General features: G+C 44.4%; 1 protein-coding gene across 2 annotated transcripts in view; it reads right to left on the bottom strand.

Moving 5' to 3' along the window:
* Nucleotides 1–20,737, bottom strand: part of ADAMTS13 (ADAM metallopeptidase with thrombospondin type 1 motif 13) — a 103,932-nt gene that overhangs the window by 48,667 nt on the left and 34,528 nt on the right. Inside the window, exons 8-13 of one of the 2 annotated variants that reach the window (XM_077468142.1) lie at nt 18,016–18,162; nt 13,969–14,103; nt 13,009–13,159; nt 11,347–11,451; nt 4,555–4,706; nt 2,298–2,361 (exon numbers count right to left, since the gene is read on the bottom strand). In XM_077468142.1, the coding sequence (XP_077324268.1) occupies nt 2,298–2,361; nt 4,555–4,706; nt 11,347–11,451; nt 13,009–13,159; nt 13,969–14,103; nt 18,016–18,162 (754 nt within the window). The remainder of the gene's footprint in view (nt 1–2,297; nt 2,362–4,554; nt 4,707–11,346; nt 11,452–13,008; nt 13,160–13,968; nt 14,104–18,015; nt 18,163–20,737) is intronic. The other variant, XM_077468151.1, reaches the window with a different exon arrangement.

The following is a 20,737-nucleotide window of genomic DNA, read 5'->3' as shown; positions in this document are numbered from 1 at the left end:
AAATATATATATATATTTTTTTTTTTATTTAATTTTTTTCCTTTTTTTTTTAATGATTATTTTTAACACACTTTGACCAGAGCAATATAATGTTACCATAGTAACATGGTATTGCTCCGGGGAAAGCGATCAGGTTTTTGTTTTACACTAGACATGTGCGCCGTCAATAGATTTGTTTAGTTTCGTTCCGTATTAGCTGTTAATTCGTATTTCGTAATTCATGTCCGAAATTCAATTTAGATTTGTACAAAATACGAATTTTCGTTAGGTTCGTGAACTTTTCGCAACAATTAGGAACGTTTGTTATGATGAATTTATCATTATGTGGGGCTCCCTCCATCCCTGTGCTGTGATGACTTCCTGGGTTTTTAACTTCATCATAACGAATAATTGTAATTAACAAAAAAAATTCTTATTTTGTCCGATTCTGAATCTCCCATCGACTACCAGTACCAGTCTCTCCCACTCCCATATTAAAAAAGGTAATTTTCCCAACCCTCACTCTGCAGCAGAAGAAAACCTCTGATTGGTCAACAAAACACCAGTCACGTTTCCGTTGTAACGGAATTTCTATCCGTAATTCGTAAAACTAAATTTCGGATTTCTTACAAAATTCGGAAGCATAGCAATTCGTATTTTGGATCCTCCCGAATGTACAAATTTACGGAAATTCGTACGAATTTTCAAATCGTACGAAGCGAATTGCACATGTCTATTTTACACATTATGTTTGCTTATAGCAGTTCATTACATAAGCAAGCATTTTACTGAATGAAACCGATTCATTCATTCAATCTGTTGTAATTAACTGTGATTGGTCAAAGCTAATCACATGGTACAATGGGCTGTGATTGACCCTGTCTGTACCATGTAATCAAATTGACCAATCAGAGCTTCCAACACAGTTGTACATATTGGATGGCATGAAAGAAAGACATCCACTGTGTACAGCTGTCATGTGACCTGCTGTGATTCATCACGGCGGTCACATGACACCGACAGCAAGCCAGTACACTGATCAGTCATTGGCTGTGCCCTGTGGACACAGCCGGTGACAGATTGCTATTCTGTGTGACCCTGTGCGGAGGCTATTATATGTATAGGCTATTTCCTAAACTATTGTAAATAGGCTGTATCCTGTGCTGTTTGAATGCAAACAATTGATTTAAAATGAACCTACTACATTTGGCCACTAGATGAAGCTAAGCATCATAGGAATTTTCTATATTACTTAGTTCCATCTAGTGGCAAAATGCTGCATTTTCCCATATAAATCAATGATTTACATTTGAACAACACAGGCTATAGCTACTATTTACAGTCATTATTTTGCCCTATTCACACAGAATGAATGTACATGCATTTTTACTGGGTGAATTCTTTATCAATCAATTCCTTTGTATAGAGACATTCCAACATGTTAAAAAGACTTTGGGGTTTATTTACTAAAGGAAAATCCACTTTTCACTGAAAGTGCACTTGGAAGTGCAGTCGCTGTAGATCCGAGAGGGACATGCAAGGAAAATAAAAAACAGCATTTTAGCTTGTGCAGTATTGGATGATAAAATCAGCAGAGCTTCCCCCTCATTTCAGATCTACCCATTAGATTTAGAGCGACTGCACTTCCAAGTGCACTTGCAGAGCAAAGTGGGTTTACCTTTCGTAAATAACCCCCTTTGTGTGATACTTTTCAGCCAAACAGCCATTGGGAGGAAAGCCATTTAAAATGGTTGTAAACCCTTACAAACCACTTTGACCTACAGGTAAGCCTAGATTAAGGCTTACCTGTAGGTCCAAGAAATATCTCCTAAACCTGCACGGTTTAGGAGATATTTGCCAAAACACAGGCACCGCTGTCTACGGCGCATGCGTCGTAGACAGCGGCGCGCAGGCGCTCTGAGCACGCCGCTGTCAACGGCGAAATGCCGCGAGTGGCGGCGCCCGTGCGCATGCACGGGAGTGACGTCATCGCAGCTTAGTCAAATGACAGTGGCGGAGCAGCGAGACCCACCGAGAAGATGGAGGCTCCGTACACAAGGGGACAGCGGTGACTTCGCTGGCTTCTGTGTCAGGTAAGTGACACATAATGGACTACTATGCGATGCGATGCGATGCGATGCGATGTGATGCGATGCATAGTAGTCCATTATGCTTTACCTTTGCAAGGAATCAAAGAGGAAGTAAACTCATCAGGGTTTACTTCCTCTTTAAGCTTGAACCAGCTGCCCCAACAAATGCAGTAACAATGAATGTTTCAATAATAGCTAGCATAAAAAAAATCAGAAGCAGAGACCTACCTCCAAATTACACATTTTAGCCTGGAGACTGGATCCTTTGCAGTCCCGACCACCAAATGCTGGCCTGTGGAGGAAAGGAGGACAAATATACTGGGCTTATTTCATACTGCAGTGATGTTTAGTAGCAGACAGGTATCAACTTTCAGCGGTTCCTTTGGATAACTATTCCACATTTTCACAGCTCTTACAGTAAGGAACCCTTGTTGCATACAGAGATTAAAAGCCTTCCAATAAGCCTCCTATCTGCAAAGAATTGGGAAGATTCTTTAACTACTTCCCGACCGGCGCATGCCGATGTACGTCGGCAGAATGGCACGGGCAGGCATATTGGTACGTCCAGTTTTAAATGCCGCCCTGCCATCGCGAGCGTGCCGGTCGGGACCCCCGTGAGTCCGGTCGCGGGTTCCGCGGACTCTCACGGGGCGGCTGAACATGAAGACGCTGTTGTAAACAGCATCTCCTCGTTCTGCCATGTGATTGGAGCAGAGATCAGTGTTCATTAACACAAAGCCCAGCCCCCCCACAGTTAGGCCCCTTTCACACTGACGTCCCGTTCAGGCCCGCCTGTCAGTTTTTCAGGCGGACCTGAACGGGTGCTCCATAGAGCTCTATGGAGCGTCGGATGTCAGCGGTGACATGTCCGCTGACATCTGACTCGCTCCGATCCGAAAAAGTGTAACGGAGGAAAAAGCTATTTTTCCATCCGTCTGCGGATCGGATCGGGTGACGACGGGCACTGCGGTCCGTCGTCATCCGATCTCCCATAGGGGAGAGCGGCGCTGTGACAGGTCCGTCCCTGCGCAGTGTGCAGAGACAGACCTGTCATCTCCCTGCTCAGCGGGGATCGACGGAGTCAGCGGGGATCGACGGAGTGATCCCCGCTGAGCAAACGGATATCCACGGGGCGGATGAAAGGACCCCTAGTAACACACCCCTAGGAACACTTAACCCCTACACTGCCACCCACTGGTTAACCCCTTCACTGCCAGTGTCATTTACACAGGAATCAGTGCATTTGTATAGCAGTGATTGCTGTATAAATGACAATGGTCCCATAAATGTGTCAAAAATTCCCGATGTGTCCGCCATAATGTCGCAGTCACAATAAAAATCGCTGATCGCCGCCATTACTAGTAAAAAAAAAAAATTATTAATAAAAATGCCATAAAACTATGCCCTATTTTGTGAACGCTATAACTTTTGCGCAAACCAATCAATAATCGCTTATTGCAATTTTTTTTTACCAAAAATATGTAGAAGAATACGTATCGGCCTAAACTGAGGGAAAAAAATGTTTTTTTTATATATTTTTGGGGGATATTTATTATAACAAAAAGTAAAAAAAATTATGCGTTTCTTTCAAAACACAGTGGTGTAGTGGTTGGTACTCTCACCTAGCAGCAATAGAGTCGCTGGTTCAAATCCTGACCACGACACCATCTGCCTGGAGTTTGCATGTTCTCCCTGTGCCTGCGTGGGTTTCCTCCGGGTACTCCGGTTTCCTCCCACACTCCAAAGACATGCTGGTAGGTTAATTAGACCTCGTCTAAAAATTGGCCTTAGTATGTGTATGCCAATGTTGTATGTGTTTGTAAGCGTGTCGGGACCTTACAGGGTAAAAGGACCATGCAAAGCCGCAGATGGACTCTGGTGGCAAGAAAGCTCCCCGAGACGATTCAGTTTGCATAGGTAGCGCTATACAAGTCACTCACTCACAATTGTCGCTCTATTTTTGTTTATAGCGCAAAAAAAAAAAAAACGCAGGGGTGATCAAATACCACCAAAAGAAAGCTCTATTTGTGGGGGAAAAAAAGGATGTCAATTTTGTTTGGGAGCCACGTCGCACGACTGCGCAATTGTCAGTTAAATCGACGCAGTGCTGAATCGCAAAAAGGTGGTCTGGTCTTAAGCCAGCAAAATGGTCCGGGGCTGAAGTGGTTAACTTGAAGAATGTGAAATGTACAGTGGAGAAGGTGCACTGTAGAGCTTTATAAACTGAAAAAAAAACCTGTCAGTTATGAGAATTTCTAGCTTCCTGTTTATAAACTGAAAAAAAAACTGTCAGTTATGAGAATTTCTAGCTTCCTGTTTATAAACTGAAAAAAAAACTGTCAGTTATGAGAATTTCTAGCTTCCTGTTTATAAACTGAAAAAAAAAACTGTCAGTTATGAGAATTTCTCCTTCTGAAAATGCTAGCTTCCTGGCTTTACTGGCAATACTAGGTGTCAGGATACAATGCTTGAGCATATGTTTTACCTGGGATTGTTGCATTGCCTTTTCCGCACAATCACTCCACCTCCGCAGCTCCGAGAACAGGGTGAGAAGGCACTCCAGCTGGACCAGACGCCATGCACTGCTGCAACTGGATTGAGCTCTTCAAGGGATCTGCAGTGACCTTGGTGACACCACTGTGGAAAAGATAAAGTCCACTTAAATACTTTTTGTTACTAGAACTAAGAAAAATGCCATTCGTTCAGACTATTTCATAACTTATTGCAAATCTGCAAAACTTCTCATGTGAAAGGTTATAATTTAGCTACAACAGATTGACAGGAGGACCTACCAGTCCCCATATACAGAGAGATATGTCTTAAAGGCCTGTCTTTATAATAATAGATCCAGGCTGCTGCAATATTTTTTTAAAGTAATGAAAATAAAAGAAGAAGACTGGGCAGGCGAGTGTAGTATAGGAGAATATAAACAGAAAAGGTATTTCTCCTGCGCTCGTGCAGGTGGTATTAGTGTAAAGTAGTAGTAATTCCGAATGGTAAGTAGTGTAGAACGATCATGCGTGTCCCGCTACCTAGACTGACCAGGGGTGGTCCGAAGGGAGCTAAGAGGAAAAAAAAAAAGGGGGGGGGGGTGGAAGGCGTGTGATATAATGCATGAATCAAAGTGATATGATTTATTCATAGACAAAGTAGATAAATACAAAGAAATTACTACAAATTCATTAAAATGGGTTACAAGATATTCGTTAAAAATGAATAATTCATTATGCCCATGAAAGGGCAAATGCTCAAGATAGGCTAACGGGTTTCAAGGTTTTCCCCTCTTCATCAGAGCCTTGGAGAGAAGAAGAAGAAAAAGAAATTCTGTAAGCTGTGGTAGATAAACATGAAGAGGAATGGCTGATTCAGAGATCATGGATGTATCACATAGTACGTGATGTATTCTCCTTTACTCTAGAGGTATCCGCATCACAACGCCCTAGATGAGATGAATATCAAATGTATGTGTGTATAGTTAAGGTTCTAGTAGAAGGCATGTGTGTTCAAAGTGTTGAAATTATACATTATACATTGTAATTACAGACAAAAGACGTATGTAAAATGTTAAAACATTAGATCAGTGATTCTCAACCAGGGTTCCTCCAGAGGTTGTAGGGATTCTATTTATGAGAAAGAATATTTACAAGTAGTTGTTTTTTGGTTTTTTTTTTTATAAAATGATAATGCTTAGCTTGATTGTCTATTGTTATAGAAATGTATAGACCAGTGATTCTCAACCAGGGTTCCTCCAGAGGTTGTAGGGGTTCCTTCAGCATTGGGCAATTTCTGCCTCTCGGATAAGTTCCCACTGACACCATTGATCTTTTTAGCTATCTGTAAGGAGGTAATTCTTCCCAATGACCACAAGTGTAAGGACCGTTCTTCCCACCGACCATCACACTAATGTATCATGAGTTGCAGATTTCTAATTTTTAGCAGGGGGTTCCCCCGAGACTGGAGAACTATTTCAAGGGTTCCTCTGTGTTGAAAAGGTTGAGAAAGGCTGCATTAGATCATGGAGTCATTAAAGTGGGGTTCCACTGATCAGAACCCCCCCCCCCCCCCGATGTCACAATTGGCACCTTTCAGGGGGGAGGGGGGGTGGAGATACCTGTCAAAGACAGGTATTTACACCCACTTCCTGTCCTGCCACACTGTCTGCTGGGACACACACGGGTCCCAGAGACAGCGCGGACAATTCCTATTGCGCTGCGCGACTCGCGCATGCGCAGTAGGGAACCGGAAAGTGAAGCCGATTCGCTTCCCTTCTTGATTCCCTCACCTAGAATGGTGGCGGCAGCAGCCGAGAGCCGAGCGATCGATTGGCCTTGGCTGCCGGCATCGCTGGAACCCGGGACAGGTGAGTGTCCATTTATTAAAAGTCAGCAGCTGTAGTATTTATAGCTGTTGGCTTTTAATATTTTGTTTGTAGGTGGAATCCCTCTTTAAGGTATTGAAGCATTAAAACATTAGGACAGTGGTTCTCAACCAGGGTTCCTCCAGAGGTTGTAGGGGTTCCTTCAGCATTGAACAATTTCTGCCTCTCAGATAAGTTCCCACTGACACCATTGATCTTTTTAGCTCTCTGTAAGGAGGTAATTCTTCCCAATGACCACAAGTGTAAGGACCATTCTTCCCACCGACCATCAACCTAATGTACCATGAGTTGTAGATTTCAAATTTTTAGCAGGGGGTTCCCCGAGACCGGAGAACTATTTCAAGGGTTCCTCTGTGTTGAAAAGGTTGAGAAAGGCTGCATTAGGGCATTAAAAGCCATACGGAAGTCGCGCCCGCATATGTAACCGGTGTTCAAACCAAACATGTGAGGTATCGCCACGATCGTGAGAGCGAGAGCAATAATTCTAACACTAGAACTCCTCCTCTAACCTGTTAACTGTAAAAATGTTTTAAAGCGTCGCCTATAGAGATTTTTAGGTACCGCAGTTTGTCGTCATTCCACGAGTGCATTCAATTATAAAATGTGACATGTTTGGTATCTATTTACTCGGCATAACATCTTTCACATTATACAAAAAAAATTGGGCTATCTTTACTGTTTCTTTTTTTTTTTAATTCATGAAAGTGTCCCTTTTCCCAAAAAGTTGCGTTTAAAACACCGCTGCGCAAATACCGTGTGACATAAAATATTGCAACAATCGCCATTTTATTCTCTAGATTCTCTGCTAAAAAAAAATATGTATAATGTTTGGGGGTTCCAAGTAATTTTCTAGCAAAAAAATACGGATTTTAACTTGTAAACACCAAATGTCAAAAAATAGGCTCAGTCATGAAAGGGTTACTATACACAGGTGCGTCTACACAAGTACTTTTCCAATCTTGTCACCACTGAATATACACTAGTGACTTCCATTCTGTGGAATATATGCATTTTTCTTTGTGTAGGTGAATATGTACTTTTATGAGTGTACATATTTATTTGTGTGTGTGTGTATATATATATATATATGTCATGGTTATGCAATAGAGTTGGTCTGCTTACCTGTCTCCATGTGTTCATCTCTAGAGACCAGCCGACCCTCACCTGACTGCTTTTGTAATCCATCCTCTGGCATGACTCCACCCTAGCTCCTATCAGAGAACTCTATATTAACCCTTTCATGGCTAAGCCTATTTTTGGAATTTGGTGTTTACAAGTTAAAATCCATATTTTTTTACTAGAAAATTACTTGGAACCCCCAAACATTATATATATTTTTTTAGCAGAGACTCTAGAGAATAAAACGATTGTTGCAATATTTTATGTCACACGGTATTTGTGCAGCGGTGTTTTAAACGCAACTTTTTGGGAAAAGGGACACTTTCATGAATAAAAAAACAAAAAAAACAGTAAAATTAGCCCAATTTTTTTGCGTAATGTGAAAGATAATGTTACGCCGAGTAAATAGATCCCAAACATGTCACACTTTATAATTGCGCGCACTTGTGGATTGACGACAAAGTACGGTACCTAAAAATCGCAATAGGCGACGTTTTAAATTTTTTTTACGGTTACCAGGTTAGCGTTACAGAGGAGGTCTAGTGCTAGAATTATTGCTCTCGCTCTGACGATCGCGGCGATACCTCACATGTGTGATTTGAACACCGTTTACATACGCGGGCGCGACTTCCGTATGCGTTTTCTTTGCTTCGCGAGCTCGCGGGGACGGCGGGCGCTTTAAAAATTTTTTCTTATTTTTTTATTTATTTTATTTTTTTCAAAATGACTAAATTGTTTTTTAAAAAATAAAAATAAAAATTGATCACTTTTATTGCTGTCACAAGGACTGTAAACATCCCTTGTGACAGTAATAGGTGGTGACAGGTACTCTTTATGGAGGGATCGGGGGTCTAAAAGACCCCTCCTTTACACTTCAATGTATTCAGATCGCCGAAAACTGCGATTCTGAATACCGGATATTTTTTTTAAACCGGCGCCATTGGCAGCCGAGTAAACGGGAAGTGACGTCATGACGTCGCTTCCGTGTTTACGATGAGGAGACTGGAATGAAGCCGATTACGGCATCGTTCCAGTCCCTGCCCAGCAGCTGAAGGCAGCAGATTTTGAATCGGTGCTCCCGATCGAGCGGGAGCACCGGTAACAGCGGCGGGAGGCGGCGGGAGGGGGGGCGTCCCCTCCCGCTCCTCCGGCATAACAGCCGAGCGGCTTTTAGCCGCATCGGTTGTTATGCCTGGATAGCCAATCACCAGCTGAACAAAACGGTACTGGGATGATGCCTGCAGGTGCGGGCATCAACCCGGTATACCCCCCGGAAGCCGAGTACGCACATCTGCGTACGCTCGGCGGGAAGGGGTTAACCTGTGCACTGCAGGCCAGCCCCGCTGATCAACCTTTGTGTGTTAGCTTCCTGTTACCTGCCGTGTGCTCTTCTACTGTTTTCCGTTACCGACTTTGGCGTGTCTTTGACTAACCCTGTTTGCCTGTGATCCTGACCTTTTGGCGTGTCCCTGACTATTCCTGTCTGCTTGTGGCCCCGACCTTGGCTTTGTCCCTCACCATCCCTATCCTCCTGAGGCTACTGTGGGTGTGAGCTGGGGGACCCTGGGGGTCGCGACCTGGAGCCAGTTGCAGCCAAGTCCATCCTCACCACTAGAGGCGCTTGTGAACACCTGCTGGCTCTTAGACTCCGCGCCCCAGGGAATCTTACACTCTAACCCCGGTGGGATCCGTCTCCCGTCCGCAGCAGTCATCCGTAGGGTCCGCAACCTTGCGGTGCACTCCTGATCCCTACGGTGTGCATCTGTCACCTCACCTCAAGGTGACCTGACAATATATATATATATATATATTTAGTGTTTAATCTCTAAACTATAACTGTGTTTTAGTGAATCCATTGTAGCAAGTAGAGATAATGACTTACAGTTTTAATGGTTCTCTGCTCTAATACATTTTAAGTGTGTTTTAGTAACAATTTTAAAAGAATAATAATAATTTTCAGCTTCTAATGGTTTTTTAATAATCATTTTTTTAATGGTTTCCAATGCCCTATTGTTTTAATGTTTTAATGCTTCAATACCTTAATGACTCCATGTTCTAATGTTTTAACATTTTTCATACATCTTTTGTCTGCAATTACAATGTATAATGTATAATTTCAACACTTTGTACACATGTGCCTTCTACTAGAACCTTAATTATACACACATACGTTTGGTATTCATCTCACCTAGGGCGATGTGATGTGGATACCTCTAGAGTAAAGGAGGTGCTGATAAAGATGGAAAACCTCAAAATGCGTTAGCCTACCTTAAGCATCTGCCCTTGCATGGGCATAATGAATTATTAATTTTTAATAAATATCTTGTAACCCATTTTAATGAATTCGTAGTCATTTCTTTGTGTGGTATAGGACCCGGGGAGTGTACTAGAATATGCCGGGCTGGTAAATAAACTGTATTATGTTTTGTCCAGACAGTAACCTCATGTTACAAGATATGTATACAAGTATCTAATATTCTATATATATCATATAAATATATAGAATAAGATGAATGTATATGTAGTCGGTGCCATTGAATTGGATTGTCAGCAATATGCTCCCTAATTCCCTGAAGACTGAGATTTTGATTGTTACCGCCTGGCCCAGCTGACAGCCTAAGCCAAGGCCCAAAGCCGGCCTGTGTTAAGGCCTGGAGAATCAGAAGGATACGTGTCTTCTGGAATATCTTCAGAGGAGTCTACATTTGTGAACTTATGTCCATAAGCACTTAGGGGAAGCTGCTGCCAGATGAACAAGGCAAAGAGACTTCATTACTCACCTGTTGAGAAACCTGCAACTACCGTGTTTCCCCCGAAAATAAGCCCGGGTCTTATATTAAACACACTAGGGCTTATTTTCGGGGTAGGGCTTGCCATGCAGGAATCCCCAGTATGAAAATAAGCCCGGGTCTTATATTAAACACACTAGGTCTTATTTTCGGGGTAGGGCTTGCCATGCAGGAATCCCCAGTATGAAAATAAGCCCGGGTCTTATATTAAACACACTAGGTCTTATTTTCAGGGTAGGACTTGCCATGCAGGAATCCCCAATATGAAAATAAGCCCAGGTCTTATATTAAACACACTAGGGCTTATTTTCGGGGTAGGGCTTGCCATGCAGGAATCCCCAGTATGAACATACCAGTAAAAGGATCATATAATGCAAAAAGGTGCTGCTGCAATAGAACTGTGCAAACACCCTTACCGTATATCGCCGCTCGGCACTTCCATCGCCTGACCCGAGCTGTCTTCTCTGCTCTGATCACTGCAGGGAGAGGGGCCAAGATTGCCCCGCCAGCACCTGGAGTTTTCATCGCCTGCCCCAAGCTGTCTTCCCCGCTCTTAACATTGCAAGGGGGGGTGGCTGAGATCCCCCGCCGACAGCCAGGAGATCAGAGACACACACACAGCACACTGCACACCGCCATAACAGAGAATTATACCGTGTTTCCCCCGAATACCACACAAGCACTTCAAACTAGGGCTTATTTTCAGAGTAGGGCTTATATTGCAGCCCTCCTAAAAAATAGGGCTAGGTCTTATTTTCGGGGGAAACAGTGTACTCTCCTAGAGTAGTAGTAGCAGCATCTTGGCCACCAATAGTGTTACTTAAAAGGAACCTCTCTCCATAACCTATTGAGAAAATAAAGTACAGAAAACACTAAAGTGACCGTGAAGCCTAATTGTTGCGATTGGAATGTTAGTGTTTCCAGGCAGAGCTACAGAGTGGGTCACTATTAGTAAAGTTGGGTGAAGTCAGCAAGACCCATTATACTTCACCTTGTTCTGGCCGCACTCAGTGCCGTCTAGAAGTGGGATGAGGAGTCGGCTGCAACTAGTCATATCTTCGCGACTGACGTGACAGGAGAGGACGCTGCACATATCCTGTATGGAACACCATAATTATTCAACAAAAGGAATAATGTAACTACCACAAATGATACAATGCGAATTTAGACGGGGGGCTCTGTGGATTAAAGTCCATTCCCAAATATCCCTGAAAATGTCCCAAAATAAAAAAAAAAAAACTTTCTTCTGTACAAGTGAATTTTATGCCGCGTACACACGATCAAATTGTCTGGCGTACTTATTCCGATGAAACCCATTTCACCGGACAATCCGATGGTGTGTGGGCTTCAGCGGACTTTTCCAGCGTGAAGTCCGGCAGACTTAGAAAGTAGTTTTGCACTCCAATCTTTCCGCCGGACTTGGGTTTCAGCGGACAATACGTTCGTCAGTGTGCTAGTCCGGCGGACTAAGAATGACGCATGCTCAGAAGCAAGTACGAGAAGGAAGCTATTGGCTACTGGCTATTGAACTTCCTTTTTCTAGTCCCGTCGTACGTGCTGTACGTCATCGCGCTAGCAAACCCCGGACTTTCTGTGTGTCCGTGTGTGGCCAAGTCCGTTCGGTAGAAAGTCCGCCGGACTATCCGCCGGATCGTTTGCCGGACTAAGTACTCCGGACAATTCGCTCGTGTGTACGCGGCATTAGACTGGGCTTTACAAAGGTTGACTAACAACCTCAAAAATGGCAATTAAAAGGAATTTTGCAATGACTTTTAAGTTATCTGGTACAAACAAATTGGTCATGGAAAAACGAATCAAGAGCTCAAAACTAGAGTAAAGCTTTATGTACACCATTCCTTCAGTTACCTGGGCCGGTTTTGCCACGTTTTGCATTTTCCCACGGTCAAAACGTTCTTATCCTGAACAATTCTTCCATGTTTAGGAGAGGGAGGTTGAACCCCACCTAACTGCAGCAGCTCCCAAAATTCTGCTAGTGTACATTGACACATTGGCTTTTTTTGGAGTTGAGTTTAGGAGCTTTGGCAAAAAAAACGCCAAGTTTAGAAGCGGCTAGTGTACATGAAACCTAAATAAGACTTTCTTTGTAGACTCTTGAGTGATACACCTCTTGACAGTTTCTTTTATCTCTTAGCCACTATAAGGGACTATCACCATCACTGCTGGATATTTTATTTATTTTAAATTATGAAAAATATAATAGGTAGGGCTGAAACACACAAAGGTGGATGGAAACACCCAAATCTTCCAGGTGGACATAAGCAGAGTCATGGGATATGGCATTGGGTTTTTGCTGCTGGAGCACCAAAGAAATATCAGGAGCCCTTAAATGATTCTGCTAACCAGGCTCAATTATATCTAAAGTATAACATTTAGACAAAGTAGCCCATTAAATCCTGGAACATATTATTGCCTATTCTTGTGTAAAAATGAACAAGAGGAAACAAAGTAAAACTCCCCATTTTCCTTAACACCTAGATCTGGCATTAAGAAACAAACCCCGTTCTTAGTATTCAGTCATACATTTATTTACCATTGCTGATCCCTTTTAGATCAGTCTGATTGCTGGTAGCTTAGTTGGTTGTAAATAGTCTGTAGAGTGTTGGATAAGTATGGAAATGAAACAAACTCCTACCAAATCATTCCTGGAGAAGGTACAGGCCAGCGCTGAGTTCCCAAACGCGATTTGGCACTGCTCATTGGCTCCATAATAAAGACCAGGCTTCAGGTTCGGTATATTGTCCTCTAGTGCTGGTAAGTCGTTGACGCAGCTTGCAGCGCTACTGCTGTAGAGGGAGTAGAGAGAAATCTTTCATGTCACTGTACAGTATTTACTCACATGTACATGCTTATAAAGGAGCAAACTAATTAGTTGTCGATTAATCGATTAGTTGTTTCAGCCCTACAAGTGACCAAGATAAGGGTGTACTTCCTTTTAGGATATACATATCATAAAAATATGATACAACAAGGAGTACAAACATGAACCCTGTATTGAAATCCCTGTCAAGTAAACTTAGCAATAATAACTGTAATGTGCCTGCCTTGAAATACAGGTATTTTCCCTTTAAAATAAGTAATATGGGGGCGGCACAGTGGTGTAGTGGTTAGCACTCTCACCTAGCAGTAAGAAGGGTCGCTGGTTCAAATCCCAATCACGACACTACCTGCCTGGAGTTTGCATGTTCTCCCTGTGCCTGCGTGGGTTTCCTCCGGGTACTCCAGTTTCCTCCCACACTCCAAAGACATGCAGGTAGGTTAATTGGCTTCTGTCCAAAATTCACCATAGTATAAGAATTGGGACCTAGGGTTGTCAACTCCTTGAGGGTAGGGACCAATGTGAGTGTGCAATGTACAGGGTAAGGGACAATTGCAGACACTCACTCAGGTTGAACTGGATGGACTGGTGTCTTTATTCAACCTTACTAACTATGAAACTATGAAACTATAAACCAAAGTTACATTGGAACTCCAGCCAGAATAGGGAAGGGTTAGAAACTGCTAAGTCTCTATTGTTGATGCCCAATGGAGAAATTTCACTTCCCTTCCTGTCCCAGTGACAACCATAAGCTTCATGTTCTTCTCTTTCAATTACCTGAGAAAATAAAGGAGTTGCTCGCGACTGCACTCCGACCAGGTCAGTTGGATGTTGTTTTGATTTCCTTCGCCTGCCATGACGTAACCACTTCCTCTGCAACTGTTTTCTGTCCCATCGTGATTTATTCCAAAACTGCGGGAAAAAGGGAAAAAAATCAGCTATTCCCCCAAAAAGTGAAGCCTTTGGCGAATCAATGAAAAAAGATATGCGACAATGTTGATGAAATGATAAAATTTCTGAACTCAGGCCACTGACATCCCTTGCCTTATCCCACATGGAGATAATCATGTGATAACATCATAGAATGAAGATGGTCACAAGATTATTATTATTATTATTATTCTAGTATGGCTTCACTATGACCAGTTGTGATTGTAGAGGAGGTTTCATCTGTCCTATCACACAGTCAAACCCAAGACTGGTATTAGACAGGCCTGTAGGCAGGTGTAGTATATGCTCTGTGCTGTAGGTGGCACTGGTGCTGTGCCAATGTGCAGGGGGCAGTGGAGACTAAGGCTTCATGCACACGAGACGCTGTTAAACGCGTGTTCAGATGCAGTTGGACACTTTTTTCAACTGCCCCTGAACTCATTCAATGTTATCCTATGTGCCCATGTACACAGTCTTGTTTTTTGCCGTTTTTATGCAGTTGCGTTTAACCTCGTTTTTCCAGAAGCAAAAAAATGGGTTCAGACGCAAAAGTTTCCACGTTTCAGACGCAAAACGCAGCAAAACGCGGTAAAAAGCCGCTACCGCATTTTGCCGCGTTTTCGTTTATAAGGGTTTTTAAAGGTGACCTATTTTTTTTTACATTAAAAATCTCAAAAATGATTGCAAATGATGAAAAACCATTAAAAAAATATTTTAAACAACTGCAATTGCAAGTGGACAATCCACAACTTGTGGCAAGTGACATGGCAGATGGCAAGTGATGTGGCAAGTAGACAATCCACAACTTGTGGCAAGTGACGTGGCAGGTGGACAATCCACAACTTGTGGCAGGTGACGTGTCAGGTGATGTGGCAGGTGTCGTGGCTAGTGACCTGGCAGGTGACGTGGCAAGTGACCTGGCAGGTGACGTGGCAAGTGGACAATCCACAACTTGTGGCAGGTGATGTGGCACGTGACATGGCAAGTGGACAATCCACAACTTGTGGCAGGTGAAGTGGCAGGTGACGTGGCAAGTGACGTGGCAAGTGGACAATCCACAACTTGTGGCAAGTGACCTGGCAGGTGACGTGGCAAGTGACGTGGCAAGTGACGTGGCAAGTGACGTGGCAAGTGGACAATCCACAACTTGTGGCAAGTGACCTGGCAGGTGACGTGGCAAGTGGACAATCCACAACTTGTGGCAGGTGACGTGGCAAGTGGACAATCCACAACTTGTGGCAGGTGCCGTGGCAAGTGACACGCTAAATACAAGTACACTGCCGCTCTCACAGCTGCTGCTACTCACTCTGGTCTCACAAAATTGCTGAAATACCGTATATACTCGAGTATAAGCCGAGATTTTCAGCCTCTTTTTTGAGGCTGAAAGTGCCCCCCTCGGCTTATACTCGAGTCATCGCTGTCTGCCCGCTCGATCAGCGTGTCGAGCAGACAGACAGCGGCCATTCTATAATTCAAAAGCCGCGCCTCCGGCTCCGCCTTCGCCTGTGATAGGCGGAACACTGAATTTCCCAGCAGCCTGTGTTCCGCCTATCATGGGCATCGTCTCATCCTCGTACTACGGACGAGGATGATACGATGTCCGTGATAGGCGGAACACAGGCTGCTGGGAAATTCAGTGTTCCGCCTATCACAGGCGAAGGAGGAGGCGCGGCTTTTGAATTTTACAATGGCCGCCGAGGCGCCGACGAAGAGGGCACGGGACGGAGGCAAGGCAAGGCACGGCACGGGACGGGACGGGACGGAGGCAAGGCAAGGCACGACACGGGACAGAGGCAAGGCACGGCACGGGACGGAGGCAAGGAGGCAAGGCACGGGACGGAGGCAAGGAGGCAAGGCACGGGACGGAGGCTCGGGACAAAGGCTCGGGACACAGGTAGGCTGGACACACACACACACACACACACACACACACACACGGATGGATGGATGGAGACACACACACAGGGATGGATGGATACACACACACACAGGGATGGATGGATACACACACACACAGGGATGGATGGATACACACACACACAGGGATGGATGGATACACACACACACAGGGATGGATGGATGGAGACACACACACAGGGATGGATGGATGGAGACACACACACACAGGGATGGATGGATGGATGGACACACACACACACAGGGATGGATGGACGGACACACAGGGATGGATGGACACACAGGGATGGACGGACACACACACAGGGATGGACAGGCATGTCTCACCCTCGGCTTATACACGAGTCAATAAGTTTGCCAGTTTTTTTGGGGGTAAATTGGGGGCCTCGGCTTATATTCGGGTCGGCCTATACTCGAGTATATACGGTAGTTAATAATACTGTTTTTTGGGGAGGGTCTATGATGTTAGCTTAACTAAACGCTTCTAGACGCGAACACGGTAAAACGCTGCTAAATTGCGGCAAAACGTGCGTTTCTAAACACCGGTTTCAGCTTTTGAAAGCATGTGTTCAGCAGAGTTTGCATCTGCGTCTCAGGTGCATGAAGCCTTAGTGGAACATTGTTCTTCTGCGGCTTCTGGAGGAGTCATCAGGGGAGCTGTGATACAATCGGACACAGCAGCCCTGAGTGATCTCAGTCACCATCTTTAGTATGGGCAGTGCTAATAAACAGTCGTGCACTGTTGAGGTTGGTGTGCATTTTGTGAGTGGCGAGAGTCACGCTGGTGAGGGACAAAGGGATAGCTCTATGAAACTAAGGGGAGGTGCTATGTTGGTCTGGAGTAGTGTTAACCCACATCCCAGAAAGTATATGTATAGGGACTTGGTTCCTCTTCGGTGATTTTAGAGGGAAAACTACTACTCTGTAGAAAATTTGAGTATACAATATTTATTATAAAAGGTATCCTGTACCTTTTATATGTACTTATCTTTTTTCCCTTATGCAATGTAAGTTTTGTTTACCTACACAAAAATACAAAAAAAACTATTTCCAATAAATATTGTATACTCAAGTATTCTACAGAGTAGTCGTTTTCCCTCGAAAATCTCCTAAGAGGAACCATGTCCCTATACATAAAGAGTTAGCTCTAGGGAAAGGTTCCCGGCTCAAGGAGGGATAGATTAGGGGCCACTGCCTGCTTCCTTGCTGGTGTTGCTCTGTTTGTGGCTACCATATTGTTTGGAAATGTTACCTCAAATGTGTGCTGCAGTTGCAATAGCCATTAAACAAGTGTTAGTGATTGCAGATTACTGATGTTCCGTTGACTGTTCACCTACAGCCCTACAATACAAGAACCACTGAACTCTGTTTTGGACTCTGTGTGGTGTTCCTTGTCTTTGGGTACCTGTTAGAGCTGCACTCATGCTTTCGGTACCTAATTCCTGGCCCCGTCCCCATAATCCAGTTCATTGCCAATGGACTTATGCCTCCTACACACGGTCAGATTGTTGGCCAACAAAACCGAGGAATTTTGTCAGATGGGTGTTGGCTTAAACTTGTCTTTTACAATGGCATCTCCTCGTTCAGCCGCCCCGTGAGACGATCGTGGGTATGCCCGTGGCGATCGAGTCCGCGGGACCCGCAACCGGACTCACAGGGGTCCCGACCGGCATGCGGTCCCTGAGGAGACTCAGGGAGCGCTAAATGTCCACGGGTTAGGGGCTCAAATGACTTGCCTTGGGTGCTGATAACCTACACTAAGAAAATAATTTTACTGTTAGGGGTTCCCACAACTTGGGAAATTTGATCAGGGGGGGCCACGGCATAAGATAGGTTGAGAAGCACTGCATTCGATGAACATGACAGCCAGGCAACTAGCATTTTAAGAAGATGTCAGCCATGTCAGGCTTCCTATTTTCTCTCTACAGGTTTCCTGTAAGAGACATTGATCTTGATCATATAACAATGAATTTTTACCTGTGCCCGATCTCATGAGCCATAGTGATCCCCAGGTCAAAGCCGGTGTCTTCAGTGATAACGCAGCTCCAAGAGGATGAACAGGCCCCACCCAGCTGGGTCACGCCGCGAACTTGCTTATTTCCATCCGGTAACTCTAGGTCAAACCTTCAGTAAAGAAATACAACAGAATGGTTGGCTAACGGCTCATTCACATGGGTAGAAAAAAAAAAGATGCGTTTTGATCAGGGCTGGACTGGGACAGAAATTTGGCCCTGGACTTTATCCAGACTGGCCCACTTACATTTTGAGTGTCCCATCAGCACCCCCTTACATCAGAGTGTCCCATCAGCACCCCCTTACATCAGAGTGTCCCATCATCAGCCCCCTTACATCAGAGTGTCCCATCACCAGCCCCCTTACATCAGAGTGTCCCATCAGCACCCCCTTACATCAGAGTGTCCCATCAGCACCCCCTTACATCAGAGTGTCCCATCAGCACCCCCTTACATCAGAGTGTCCCATCAGCACCCCCTTACATCAGAGTGTCCCATCAGCACCCCCTTACATCAGAGTGTCCCATCAGCATCCCCTTACATCAGAGTGTCCCATCAGCGCCACCTTACATCAGAGTGTCCCATCAGCACCCCCTTACATCAGAGTGTCCCATCAGCACCCCCTTACATCACAGTGTCCCAACAGCACCCCCTTACATCACAGTGTCCCATCAGCACCCCCTTACATCAGAGTGTCCCATCACCAGCCCCCTTACATAAGAGTGTCCCATCACCAGCCCCCTTACATAAGAGTGTCCCATCACCAGCCCCCTTACATCAGAGTGGCCCACTGAGCCATCGGCCCACCGGGAAACTCCCGGTAGTCCCGATGGCCAGTACATGCCTGGTTTTGATGCGCACTGTGCACCGTTTTGTCCCTATCTAAAAGCAGCACTATAATAATCAATGCATCCATACTCACAACTGCATGTACATGCAAAATTATGTGCTGCATTTAGCTGCAGAAAACAAAAGTAGGACACCTCTGCATTCAGAGCCACACAGATCTACAGATCTGCAGAATGTATGCACGCGCACTCCTAAACAAGACTAAACATTAAACGCACACATGTGTAAACGTGAAGCCATGCATTTTATTGAAAGAAGAATTGTACACATCTACATCGTTACATAGTTAGTAAGGTTGAATAAAGACACCCAGGGCCATCTTTAAGGCAGGGTAAAAGGGGCAACTGCCCTGGGCCCTGTCATTGTTGTGGGGCCCAAAGCAGCTGCCTCATACTTGCCAACTATCCCAGTTTACATTCCCTTGAAGTTTTAGTCCTATGCTGCTACTAATGCTGCCCAGCTCTGCCCTATTGTTGTGTACAGATGACTCACCTGCAGACCCTGTGTTTGCATGTAAATAACCGGCATCCATATGTAAATAGTGGTGGCATTACTAAGTAAATAGATGCAGGCTGGCAGCATTGATATGTAAATAAAGGTGGCATTCATATGTGTATCATGCTCCCCTGCTGTGAGGAGATGACGTGCTGTAACCTCCAGCAACCAATCAGTGAGCAGTATTACTTTACAATAATCTCTAGTAACCAATTAACAAGCAGAAATCATTTGCTGTAACCTCTAGCAACTAATCAGTGAGCTGTAATGTATGCTGTAACCTCTAGCAACCAGTCATTAAGCAGTAATGATATGCTGTAACCGCTGGTAACCAATCGCAATCACTGCCTGATCTGATACAGTAAACTGATTTTGAGTCTATCTATCCTCCTGTGTACTGAATAGAAACCTGTCCAGAATTAATTATAAAAGGGGTTGTATTTGACCTCTTTTTCTATACATACAGTATCTCACAAAAATGAGTACACCCCTTTCATGTGACAACGCTGAAGAAATTACGCTTTGCTACAATGTAAAGTAGTGAGTGTACAGCTTGTATAACAGTGTAAAATTGCTGCCCCCTCAAAATAACTCAACACACAGCCATTCATGTCTAAACCGCTGGCAACAAAAGTTAGTACACCCCTACGTGAAAATTTCCAAATTCGGCCCAATTAGCAATTTTCCTCACCCCAATGTCATGTGATTCATTAGTGTTACAAGGTCTCAGGTGTGAATGGGGAGCAGGTGTGTTAAATTTGGTGTTATCGCTCTCACTCTCTCATACTGGTCACTGGAAGCTCAACATGGCACCTCCTGGCAAAGAACTCTCTGAGGATCTGAAAAAAGGAATTATTGCTCTACATAGAGATGGCCTAGGCTATAAGAAGATTGCCAAGATCCTGAAACTGAGCTGTATGGCCAATACCATACAGCCATTTAACAGGAGAGGTTCCGCTCAGAACAGGCCTCACCATGGTCGGCCAAAGAAGTTGAGTGCACGTGGTCAGCGTCATATCCAGAGGTTGTCTTTAGGAAATAGACGTAAGAGTGCTGCCAGCATTGCTGCAGAGGTTGAAGGGGTGGGGGGTCAGCCTGTCAGTGCTCAGACCATACTCCGCACACTGCATCAAATTGTTCATCACGGCTGTCATCCCAGAAAGAATCCTCTTATAAAGATGGTGAAAAAGAAAGCCCACAAAGTTTGCTGAAGACAAGCAGACTAAGGACATGGAGTACTGGAACCATGTCCTGTGGTCTGATGAGACCAAGATAAACTTATTTGGTTCAGATGGTGTAAAGCATGTGTGGTGGAAACCAGGTGAGGAGGACAAAGACAGGTG

This window comes from Lithobates pipiens, unplaced genomic scaffold (genome assembly GCF_037356315.1).
Source record: "Lithobates pipiens isolate NorthernLeopardFrog02 unplaced genomic scaffold, aLitPip1_a1.2 Scaffold_11, whole genome shotgun sequence".
NCBI lineage: Eukaryota > Metazoa > Chordata > Amphibia > Anura > Ranidae > Lithobates > Lithobates pipiens.
The sequence above is the reverse complement of the archived record's forward strand: the minus strand, read 5'-3'. Positions and strand labels throughout refer to the sequence as shown.